This window comes from Camelina sativa, chromosome 2 (assembly GCF_000633955.1).
Source record: "Camelina sativa cultivar DH55 chromosome 2, Cs, whole genome shotgun sequence".
Taxonomy (NCBI): domain Eukaryota; kingdom Viridiplantae; phylum Streptophyta; class Magnoliopsida; order Brassicales; family Brassicaceae; genus Camelina; species Camelina sativa.
This window is the reverse complement of record NC_025686.1, coordinates 13062594-13074882: the sequence shown is the minus strand read 5'-3', so window position 1 is coordinate 13074882 and position 12289 is coordinate 13062594. Positions and strand designations below refer to the sequence as shown.

The 12289-nt window shown below is 34.0% G+C and overlaps 2 protein-coding genes across 3 annotated transcripts in view; one reads left to right on the top strand and one right to left on the bottom strand.

The window, feature by feature from the left end:
• The window catches only part of LOC104723493 (Fanconi anemia group I protein-like), a 7782-nt gene extending 2078 nt beyond the window's left edge, over window positions 1-5704 (top strand). Inside the window, exons 2-14 of one of the 2 annotated variants that reach the window (XM_019235003.1) lie at window positions 458-1000; window positions 1111-1192; window positions 1282-1473; window positions 1583-1647; window positions 1715-1874; window positions 2022-2267; window positions 2344-2460; window positions 2664-2855; window positions 2947-3031; window positions 3255-4165; window positions 4269-4773; window positions 4856-5046; window positions 5131-5704. In XM_019235003.1, coding sequence (XP_019090548.1) covers window positions 458-1000; window positions 1111-1192; window positions 1282-1473; window positions 1583-1647; window positions 1715-1874; window positions 2022-2267; window positions 2344-2460; window positions 2664-2855; window positions 2947-3031; window positions 3255-4165; window positions 4269-4773; window positions 4856-5046; window positions 5131-5646 — 3805 coding nt within the window. In that variant the 3' untranslated portion in view covers window positions 5647-5704. Of the gene's footprint in view, window positions 1-457; window positions 1001-1110; window positions 1193-1281; window positions 1474-1582; window positions 1648-1714; window positions 1875-2021; window positions 2268-2343; window positions 2461-2663; window positions 2856-2943; window positions 3032-3254; window positions 4166-4268; window positions 4774-4855; window positions 5047-5130 lie in introns of both variants that reach the window. The other variant, XM_019234998.1, reaches the window with a different exon arrangement.
• LOC104723484 lies at window positions 8561-9408 on the bottom strand. The gene is made up of 2 exons (XM_010441867.1): window positions 9076-9408; window positions 8561-8966 (listed from the first exon to the last, which is right to left on the bottom strand). The coding sequence occupies exons 1-2, from the start codon at window positions 9312-9314 to the stop codon at window positions 8765-8767; spliced, it is 441 nt and encodes a 146-aa protein (XP_010440169.1). The 5' UTR covers window positions 9315-9408; the 3' UTR covers window positions 8561-8764.

Here is a 12289-nt window from a genome sequence, read left to right as displayed (position 1 = left end):
ATGGAATAAAGGGTTGTTAACGAAAATGGTTTCTCTAGCAAAGGAGTTTTCATTTCTGGATAAAGGGAGAAAGAGTGAGTTGGTGGAGAAGGTGTTTGTTGGTATTAAGTGTATAGACTTGCAAGATCTGCCTTCACTTGTGTATCAACTGTTGGTTCTTGCTTCTAAAGGTTTTTGCAAGAGGGAAGTGATTGGAGGTGTTGTTGGTTTTTTTGGGTCTAAAGCTGAGACTAGAGTAGCTTCTGTTGTTAGACAGATCGAAGGAACTGTTCTTCTTCATGTGAATTTCGCAGTGAAGCAGGATCCTTCCTTGGGGCTAGAGGTTGTAGCGTTAGTCAAATCTGATCTTAGAGCTTTCAATCATTTTACAGTAGCGGTTCTGTTTTCTGTAGCTAGAGTCAGAAAATTTGGTGAGAGCTCCTTGGGGGGTCNTGTGCTTTGATTTATTGCGGAATCCGAGAGAAGCTAAAGCTAGTGAAATCGATTTCGTTAATTCGGCGATTGATCGAGTTCTAAATTGTGAATGGAATAAAGGGTTGTTAACGAAAATGGTTTCTCTAGCAAAGGAGTTTTCATTTCTGGATAAAGGGAGAAAGAGTGAGTTGGTGGAGAAGGTGTTTGTTGGTATTAAGTGTATAGACTTGCAAGATCTGCCTTCACTTGTGTATCAACTGTTGGTTCTTGCTTCTAAAGGTTTTTGCAAGAGGGAAGTGATTGGAGGTGTTGTTGGTTTTTTTGGGTCTAAAGCTGAGACTAGAGTAGCTTCTGTTGTTAGACAGATCGAAGGAACTGTTCTTCTTCATGTGAATTTCGCAGTGAAGCAGGATCCTTCCTTGGGGCTAGAGGTTGTAGCGTTAGTCAAATCTGATCTTAGAGCTTTCAATCATTTTACAGTAGCGGTTCTGTTTTCTGTAGCTAGAGTCAGAAAATTTGGTGAGAGCTCCTTGGGGGGTCTGAGAACGGCTTTGCTTACTGCGTACAACGATTACAGACTCTCCAAGTAAGTAGTTCCAAACAGAATCATTGAGGATGTTTTATGGATACTTTCTCTTACATGTTGGAGTCTGTTGGGGTTACATTTTTTCCAATGTTTTTGTTAATCAAATGCAGAGATTGCAAGTGGCTACCTGATGAGCTTAAGGAAGAGAGTTTCCTGCATGCCAAATTGGTTGAAAAATCTTTGCTAAGAGCTGTATGTTCCCCTGCGTTTTTACTTTTGGGATTTGAGTTCCATGACATGTTACTTTAAGAAGATTAAAACATTTTCTTATATTTTATTAGGTTAGTGAGTGCAGATATGGGAGGGAGCATGTGGTTCCAAGTGTTATTCAGTTTGGTTTTATGTTGCTAGAATCTGTTGAAGAAGGTAGAACCAATGAGTTTGGTGATTCTAATGGTGTACTGGGTATTGAGAAGCTTAGCATTCAGATTCTGGGAGCCCTATTTGAAGCCCATGATATGACAAGAAACGAGGTTAATAACTATTTGATTACTGATGCCTTAATTTTAGTGATTTTTAGACAGACATTCCAGTTTTTCTTGCATTCGTAAAACTTAGTTGAGTGACACTCGTATTTTGCAGATAATTGAGCAGTGTAAGTTTCGCGTTCTTTCTTTGAAATGCGCAAAGAGCAAGCCAATAGTAAGGTCAGTAATGCTTAATGAATATTGTTGTCAGCCATTTTTTCATGTGCTAAGGAGGTTGACTTTGTAGGTTATTAGGGTATCTTGTCCAGAGATACTCACTTATCATGCTGGAATTTGTCCACCATCTCAAAGAGTTATTGGATTATTTCACTTTCATGGAGGGAAATATCAGCTGTTTTCTTGTTTCTGCTGTTATCCCGCTCATCAAATTCAGCCGTGATCTTCAGGTAAATTATATTTGTTGCGCACTCTCCTTTCTTTTTCTCTTCTGCACATCTGCTGCTGTTTGGATTGTTTCATCTTGTATTCATTTATTTGGATGCATTTTTCTTATATGGAATTGAGAAAATATTAAATCTAACTTGATGATGCAGGACTATACCATCTTGGTGATTCGCAAGGCTATGTTTAGGCGGGAAGACACAGTTCGTATTGCTGCAACCAAAGTAATAACTGATCTTATACTTGCAGAGAAACAAGCTAAGAGAGACAGCTCATTTACTTTCCAAGACTCAGCAAGCCAAGCCAGTTCAAGTCAGCAGACCGAGATAAGCTGTATTATGAGGGGAAACCTCTTTACTGAACTGAATGGGTTGCTTCAAAGATGTCTTTACCAGCAGGTGTCTTTTTCGTTCTTGATCATGGGAAGTTTCGAGTATGAAAAAATTCTTAGAGCTCTTTGGTTCCTACATGTAGGCAAAAGTGAAGGAAGTAGTTTACGATGGGCTTGTGAAGTTAGTCCTGATTGATCCATCAAGTGGCGGACATGTGTTGGACTTTCTTATGCCTCATTTTCTTCGTTTCTTCAGACAGGTAACTGTCAGCTTCATCTTCTCTCCATGCTGACTATGACTATTCAGTCTGGTTTAACAAAACAAGAAAAAAGTTGCTATATACTTAAAGCTTCTCTCTACCATTAAATATTTTTACAGAGGAGGAGCTGTTGTTTTTTCAACTTTTGTTGTTGATAGACACAACTTTATACATATTTTGACAACTTATGATTATGCTGGCAGGACACAGATTTTGAACTTGAAGTCACTTTATGCATTAAATTAGAAGGTGGCAAATTTATCATTGAAGAACCCTTGGATAGGCTTCTCTTTTGTGTATCTTGGATTTTACTCCTCCAGCCGCACAACAACTCTGATCGGCCTTCCGATGCCGCGTGGCCGTGCTTCGGATTCTCACTTTCACAAGATAATGAGGTATAGCTACTTGAACTTGTTTTGTATTACGTAATAGAGTGTAGTTGTCAATAATAATGTGTGGGTACATTCAAATTTCGTATGGCAGCAGCAGGTAAGAAGAAACATATCTCATGAAATGTACTCCAGTGCTTTGGTGAAGATCCGAAGCTTCTTACTAGGCAAGAAGTTAGGAGGTACGATAACGTAACAAATGATCGTTGTTTTAAAATTCATTGACTAGTTTTACATACCTGAACACGTTTGATCTGCTGTTACGTTTGTTTGCTTTCAAGTCTGATTCAAATAGGTTGTGTTAAGCTTAGTCTAGATAGTGAGTCTTGAAACCGAAAGGAGCATCTCAGTCTTAAAAAAAATCTACATATTTAAGCACGCTTCTGATCTTTACGCATTTTACAGATATTGTTGGGCAGTCTCAGGACACAGTTTCCGCATCTCTCGAAGAAGATAAAAGAAAATCCTATTGTTTGATTATATTGGGAATCATTCAAGTGCTGCTAAATTATATTATAGTGGATCTAGAGAAACAACCAGAAGGGAAAAAGGGTGCTATCAGAAAGGAGATTGTCGATTTGATTGATCTTTATGAATCAATCGAAAAGGACGTGGGAAAATCGAAGCATAGCAATGTTGGCAAGAGAGTACGATTTAGCGCCTGTATTGATAGTGATGTGGGAAATGCAAGTATCAACGAAGATCGAGAAAAAGTTCCATTTTTAGCTACTTCAAGTATCTACCAGCTATTTCTACTCAGTTTCAAACTCTACAGCAGCACATCCGTTGGTACTCTTTCAGGTTCGCAGGATCACAGCCAGTCATCAGCCAAGACAGATAAATCAATTTCTGGAGTTTTCTCTTTCACTGTGCATGTTTGTGTTGGACACATAAGATCATCTCTTTGCATGAAGGAGGAAAATCCACTTAAACCATTGGTCTATGGTGACATGAAAGTTCTGGGTCCTCCACTGCTACAAGTAGTTTACATGCTAATACAAGAGCCACCTCTAGCAACCGGACTGACAAAAAAGGAGAATAAAGGAAGGAAGGATGCTGAAGGAAGAAAACAGTGTCTACATCTGGCCTTACTTAGCTTGAAAGAGCTGATCAATGTATATTCAAGTGGATCTGGTTTGACTGGCTTGCTTGAAGATTTGCTGGCAGTCCCTGCATCTGAGGATGCTACTTTAATAGATTGCAGTGAAGCTTCCAAAATTGAAGATCCACTTGTAAAGAGCATCCAAATTTTCATGGATAAAATCATGAAGCCCATGATCACGGACCTTATCGCGCAAAATTCTAATGATTTAGAGGTAAATTCCTTTTAATCTCAAACTAAATTGTCTGCAGTTTCTCTTGAGCACATTCTTTAACGTATAGGAAGCTAATACTATAACATTCAATTGCACTGTTCAGATTCTTTGTGACATAATGTTGACGCTTGGGAAGACTCTGCCTGACAAATTCAAACAAAGGCATGGATCTTGGGCTCATCAGATCTTCAGAAGCTGTGAAACATCTAATACCACTGTGGCAAAGAGCATTTTGAAACTTGCCATCTCTTTTACTACATCCCCTGGTGATCTATGCATAGCTGTGGAAGTGGCAAAGGAGTTGCAAAATCTCATGGATGTAGACAAATCCGATACTTTAGAAGTGTCTGAATTATACAAGGTCATAAACCAGTCGACAAGTGCTACTGTAACTTCTTGCATATTGCAATCAATTGATTCAGCAATAGTTGACATGGATTGGGCCACAAAGAAGCTCAAGAACTTTTATGTGGTCTCTCAGAAGAACATCCATCTCAACCCGGATGATGCCGAGAGTACATTTGGGTTGGCTCTTGAGGAATCCCTTTACTCAATGGCTGAGTCAACAGTCAGAATGCTTTCTTCCTTTGTTTTGATGAGCCTCAAAGGTAAGTTTTTTCTCATTCTCACCAATCTACTCCTCGCTAACTTTAGATGAGCTTGTTTAACTCGTGCTTTCATGATCTACAGACTCGCAAGCAGCGCAATTTCTTCGACTAGCAGTTAGGTTTTACAAACAATTGGCACAAATTGTGAAGCTGAGGATCGCTCCCAAGGGTTGCAAGCAAATTCTTCCGAGCCTTAAATTTCAAAAACTCGTGGAACTAACTTGCAAGAGTCTCACAGTTCCTTTATATCCCTTTTTATCTGAAATGCAGAAGGTAAAAGTTGTGCCAAGCAGAGTCATTAGATTGATGTTTCTTCGTATCCAAAAGCGTAACGTGTAGCTTATTTTCCAAATGCAGGAACAACAGGAGAATGTAAATTCCAATGCCAAAGGCATAATCAATAAGATCAAACAGGAGAACAAATGCATTCCTGATTTGATATTCCAGATAGAAGACTGTGAAAGATACCTAATTCAGCTAAGCAAAGTTACTAAACTGAATTTGTTGAGGTATGCCAAGCGCAGCACTGCCAGAGATTTTAAAATAATTGAAGATGCAGAAACTCCTGCAAGAGGCGATGATGGAGGAAACCAGGAAGAAGAGAACAATGACATTGGTGTTAACGAGGATGATTTAAGACAAGAGTCAGAAGATGATATAGAGAAAACGTTGTCCCCCCGAAATGCTAGTTCCGTATCATCACCGAGCTTGGATTCTGATAAAGCAATAGCAACAGAAGAGGACGATGAAGAAGAACAAGAAGAACAAGAAGAAGAACAAGAAGAAGAACAAGAAGGAAGTAGTCGTCGTAAAAAGATGGCCAGGAAGAGTTGGGTTGTGGAAGATTCGGACGAAGATTCTCAAACGTTTTAGGTTTCATATTTTGTAAATAAAACTTGCAATCAGAAGGAACATAAAAAGCATTATACTAGTAGCTCTCTCACAGTCACAGGTTTCCTTAATCAGCAAGTCTTCATGGCAGGTCACCTCTACAAAGTTTTGTGTTAGAGTTACTGAGGCATCACGCCTATGGAACGTAACAAACATACCAAGATTCAAAAGCATCATTTGCTCTCTGTTTAACGTAGTCGATAAATTCTATGATTATTAGTATAGTCTAAAACCGGTTTGAGTATATATAATCTCACCAATCACCATACTTGGAGAGAACATCTCCTTTTCCCATCATTATCAATTTCCATCAAACCTATCAATTATTGGAGTAATTAATCAAATTCATTTTTGAAGATATATATGTAAATTTCAACAGGTAAGAACATATAAAAACTTTTAGCTCAACATAATCATATTTCAACGGGTAAGAATATTAAATATTACTTATTTAAGAATAGACCTGTACTATAATCTATTTACTTTGGGTTACTTTAGGTTAGTCCCTAACATACATTATGAGTGTGTAATTTTTACGAATGCAATTTTTACAATTTTAAAAAAGTTATTTTTACGAATATATACTCATTTTTTATATATTATTTTATCCAAATTCATTACACAAATATAATTCTTTATAATCGACTATATTATAGTTATGTAACATATTTTTTATTATGTTACAAATCATATGTATCTCTTTTCTCCATCACTTTCAATTTTCATCAAACTTATTTACTTAATTATGAACCAAAACGTAACTATCTGCCTGTGCCTAACATAACAATTTATTTTTGTTGTTGTTGTGGACTCTACTCTATGCTACATCCTCTAACCTTTTGAGTATTTAAGTTGTGTAGTGTGCCTTTTGATCAAAAAAAAAAAAAAAATGTTGTGTAGTGTGCCTCTGGTAAAAAGGTGGAGTGTTGCATTAAGAATGATGGTTTAAAAGGGAACATGTGGCCTGACCTTCATTTATTGATGTATTATGTATTTATTAAATCCACTTCCACTAAAAATCTCAGAAGCCTTATCCAGTTTTATGTTTGTATAAAGCATAGTTGGGATTATCCCTAATAACTAAACCAAGTAGGTTGGTAATCAAATTCACAATTTCCGAAGCTAAACATTTTTTTTTAATACTGTAGTACTAAAGATATTTGGAATTAAATTATACTCCTCTGACGTACCTATGAGTTCATCAGCTTTTTATTTTACAGGCTGTATAATTTAATTAGTCAGACATGCAATCGAGAGCCATTGTTAATGAATGAGCAGGTGTTGTTATGTGAGAGAGCAGTGCCTATTGCATTAATTTAAAAGAGCTATTGCTGTGTTCAACTATAAAAACCTGGATTCTCTAATTTTTTTTTTTTTTTTGCATTGAATTAATTAAGGAATTGATCACAAAACTATTGAAACAACCCCACACCCAATACAATACAATGAACCCACTTTGAAAGTGAGAAAGAAAGAGACAGACAGGTAAAGGGACCTCACTGTCTTTTACAGTCGAATCCTATGAATGTGGAGCACTAATAAATCAATTATATTTTCATGGGACATACATATTATTATTACATGAAGACAAAGTAAAATGCCAAAACAAAGTTTGTCCCACTCTTTATTCCATAACTTAAAGAAAACTATAAGAATATTGCGAGTCTTCTTCTTGACCAAATTGATAAAGAAACTGTAACGATCACCAATTCACCATCGTTGTTGGTCAACACTAAAAAGTAAACATTAATTGATGTTTCCTGCATGAACTTTTTTTTTTTGTTAATCTGATATTACATATTGCAGAAATCTGAAAGTTTTGTTTGTATTTCAACTTATATATAGAGAGAGCATTATTGAACTGTTTATAAGATAATTAGCCTAAAACTCCCTTTTATTGCAATGTGAAATTCACATTCATCAAGTTTGTGCATTGGCCATAGAGTAAGAGTGTTTTTTCTCTGTCTTTGACTAATAGCAAAACCACTATAGTATAAGCCATTTGATCCACTATAGCAAAACCACTATATATCCTTTAAATTTCAAGTTGAAAATTTTGGAATATTCCAGTGATCATTTGATACAATCAAATAATCAATACGTATAAAAACTTTTGGTGATTGTCATTTAGAAACGTACGTTCTGACACGAGAAACATAATACTTTTTCATCAATATGGAAAAAAAAAAAACATACAAGAAGAAGAAGAGATCTTTGTTGACTGAATATATAGCATGCTAATGTTGTGTACGTCGTAGTACTGTAATATTTTTGAACATGCTATATATACGAGATAGTGCTTTTCTTTCTTTATGACTAAACCAAAGTACACTGTAAGTAATCTTCAAAAATTGTTCTATATAGTCAATTACTATAGAACATGTTTTTTTACTATTGTAAAGAACGAATATAACAGAATAATTTCGTTGAAATCCTAAAAATAAATTCTTATTATACGTCTATATATATAGAGATAGAAACTTATGTCGGTGAAAAGCTTAAAGATTCTCCACACATATAGTATATAGAAGCTTAATTCGCATGAAACCAAGAGAATATCTTTTATTTATTTTACTTATACTAGTTGTACTAAATAGTGCAATAATCAAATAAAAAGAAACATATACTAATAGTATTTATTACGTGTCCATTTTCGTTTGTCGCGTTGCGGATTAGATCAACATAGTCTATCACTAATCAAGATTACCTTAATCCATTTCGCTTCTCATCCTCTTTACAACTTCTAATTCTTTAAAATAAAGTTTACTTTACATGGTTGGAGAGATTTTTATAATCTTCATAAACTCTACTCTTTAAGTTAGTTTCCATCGTTAATGTACGCAAAAAGGTAAGCATCAAATAAAATTAAAATATTTGTTTTTACTTAGTGCTCCCATAGATAAATTAAATTAGATATGCAGAACCAACAAAAAAAAAAAGAAGCTCCGAGGATAATACCCAAAACACCCTTACGGCTTTACACGTGAGATAACAAAACGACAAAAAATTAGCCAAAGGGTAAAAACGTCAAAATCACACAGATTTTCATCAGTTCATTTTGCGAGAGATGTCTCTTTCTCCTCTCTCTCTGCATCGCTATTCAGTACGCAAAACCGCCTCTTTGGTTTCTCGGATCTCGACGGTAACGCGACGATGGTGCAGTAGCGGGAGAATCAGATTTACTCTTCTTGGTCGTCGTATTAACATCCATAAAAGAAGAGTAATCTCTTCTGAAGCTTTCATCTTCGTCCATAACCATCTGCTTCGATCTACACTCCACGCTACAGAACGCTCTGTCACCTCTGAACCAACAAATCCCAAAAACAAAAAAAAAAACATTAACAAAGGAATCAAGAAACTTAAAAAAAAAAAAAAAAAAAAGGAATCTTTACTGAGTGTAAAGTAACATACTTGTACATGTAGATATCTTTGGCAGGGAGAAGTTTTCTTCTACAGAGAAAACAATGTTGGAGAAATCCAGAATCTTGATAACGACGATGGAGATTAGTCACGGAGGAGGCAGAGGAGGTTATGGCGGTGGTGGTGACTAGAACGTTGGCTTTGTTGACGACTTTGGGACTAATTAAACAGCCGTCACTTACAGTGTTGTTGTTGTTAGTCATCTCCAAAACAATACTTAGTCCCACCATTTTTTTTGTTTTTCTCCTTTTGGTACTCTTATCTCATCTCTATGGTGTTTTGAGTTTTTTTTCTTTTTTCTTTTTCTAGTCAGGTGTGAATGTGGCGAAGAAGAAGAAGATGAAGGAGAAGTTTGAGAGAGGGGTGTGGGACCTACAAGAGTGTACTAAGCGAGGACGATTGATTTGATTTCTTTTGCTTTGGTATACGCCACGTGTTTCCTCCTCTTCATTACTTGTGTCCCTATTTTCTTTGGGGATAAATGTTTTCACAGTTTTTATCAGAATTTTTACTCTTTTGTCGTTTTGTATAGTATTGGTGAGTCTTGTTATGAAACGTGTCACCATCTTTGAATGTTAGTTTCTAACTACATAATATTTCGTGATGCTAGCAAGATCATAGTAGTAAATTTCTTACTATAAGATTTTTTAAAAATATTCAACTCTTTTGGATCTAGTGTGATTTGGAAGAAGTGTTTGATCCAGATGGAAAAGTGAACCCAATTAAAAGACATCTCGGTCTTAATTCTTTTGTTTGATAAGAAAGAAGAGTTTACAACACCGTAAAATTCTCAATTTATTTTATGTCACCATATAAATTTTATATGTTCTAGCCAATCTTTGGGTTAATAAGATTTGTTTGTGTTTAATTTTTTGAAACATGTTGCATATGAGAAAGCATATATATATTAGATGGAAAAACAATACTACTACAAATTAGTCTTACAAAATGCAAATTAATTTTCTCTAAATTTGATGATATGCATCACAAGTGTATTGTCAAAAAAATAAAATTATGAATTTCAACCATTTGTATTCCTCAAGTAAAAACAAATTTATTTGCACATGTTTTTAAACAACATTCATACTAAAATCAGTTAAATCTAATACAGATTGGAAAACTTTCTACTAGTTCATACGGATCTCAAGGTAACTTAAGGTAAGTAATCAAAATAGGGACCTAAACACTTTTAAAAGTGAAAAAAGAAAGGAGCAAATCCTTTTTTCAATCAATGAAGAAACTATAGCAAATATTTTGAAGGATGTTAACATTTAATTTACACATCACAAATTGTGTGTAGGTGTTTTCTATGGCCCATATTGTTATTTTCATGAATATATAAAGGCCCAAACCTTGCTTTACTTCATCACTGGATTTTCTTTTTCTTTCTATATATCTGATCTATATATATATATATAGTATGCTATTAAATTATATTTTTATCATAGTAAACAAAAAGTTTACATGATTATTAGCTTCATAATTAGAAAATATATGTAACTATATGTAATACTGTATTTTCGATGCCTTAAATATTATTCTGTAAAATTTTGTAATTCTCGTTAAATTTATAATAATACAATTTATTTTTTTAACTCTTTACCATAAATGTATTACAGTCTTAAAAATGTACCAAAATTTCAAATATATATCTATAAGTTTTAAAATCAATTAATCATTTCCATTATTACAATGTCTTAAAATAATTCTTCTAATTTTTTTTTTTATATTTTGTTTGATGAAATAGAATATTTTCATTATGTCCGTTAACAACTTAGCATACAAATGTTCTCTTTCAAATAATGATGTCCACTACAAGAAAATAAGTTTATTGAGACGTATTTTTGAGACAAAAAATTTCCGTCACAAATTTGTGACACTTTAAATACGAAATTATGACTAAGTTTATTTGTAACAAATTCATAGTATTTTTGTCACTATATTATGACGAAAAAACTCAGTAACAAAAGTTTGTCACAATTATTGACGAATATGCTACGATAATATTAATCGTCACTCTTATGACTACATTGTGACCAATATGTTGTTGCAAATTAGTTATGAACTTATAAAAGATATGCAAGTCACAGTTTGTGACATAAAAATGAGTAAACATCAGTCATAAAATAGTATAAATTGTTATGTCATTTATACAAAGCCCATTAAGCCAAGTCTCTAACCCTAATTTAACCAGACTTATTTAAGAGATGATTAGGGTTTTATTCTTTATAATTTCGTGCCTCCATAACCTAGAGAGAGAGAGAGTGAACCATTTGAGAGAAAGAGAACAAGGAGCCACAATTGAGATTAAGGACAGATATTACATGTTCTAGGAGATGGTGGAAAATAAGGGGTAAACAGACTCTTTTATGGACGAATTTTGGTGATCAATTTCCCAACCCATAGATGTAAGTTTTCCCCAAAATATTTTGTAACCCCTTTTGTAGATTAAAAGTTATACATGTTTTCTCAAACCTATTCTGCGCAGATCCGCGAATTAACATCAGTCATCTTGTGAAATCGTTTCCCACTGCTACAAATTGAACCAGAAGCTGATCTACCAACTGTTGGAAAGATCTGAGTCTTAACTTTCCAGAATGCCTGAAATAGTTTCCATAGGAGTTATAACATGGAAGTTATCATCGAATATGTTCATCTGGACGAATTTGTGATTTTTTTTTTTGTAAGAATAAAGATAGCTTATAATGTATATTTAATGTTTATGATTATAAAAAATTTGTATGATAATAAATTTAAAAAATAATATTGTTTTGAGATTGATTTTTTAGTTATAATTTTTATCATATGCAATGAATTTTTATTAATAACACCATTTGAAAATAACTTCTAATGATAAAATTGGACATTACGATAGTCACAAAATATCATGATTTTTGAGTATTTGTTAAAATTTTGCGACAAATTTCTATTTATCATTTGTGACCATTTGAGACTATGGTTTCGTAACAATAAGATACATAATTAAAACGTTATTTTAAACACGAATTGTGACGATTTAAAGACGTTTTGTTAGTCTGTAATTAAGACAGTTTTGTTACTTTTTGGTGTCGTAGTTATTGATGACAAAATGGTTACTAATATATTCGTTGCAACTCTTGTGACGTTTTTGTTACAAATAAAAATTTGTGACCATTGTATTGCAACCATTCAAAAATCGTCACAAATTCGTAACAATGTTTATATT

Coding starts and splice junctions, on each gene's coding strand:
- LOC104723484 (XM_010441867.1), bottom strand. CDS start 9,314: ATGGTGGGACTAAGTATTGTTTTGGAGATGACTAACAACAACAACACT. Junction 8,967..9,075: donor AAAGATATCTACATGTACAA/GTATGTTACTTT, acceptor TTGTTGGTTCAG/AGGTGACAGAGCGTTCTGTA.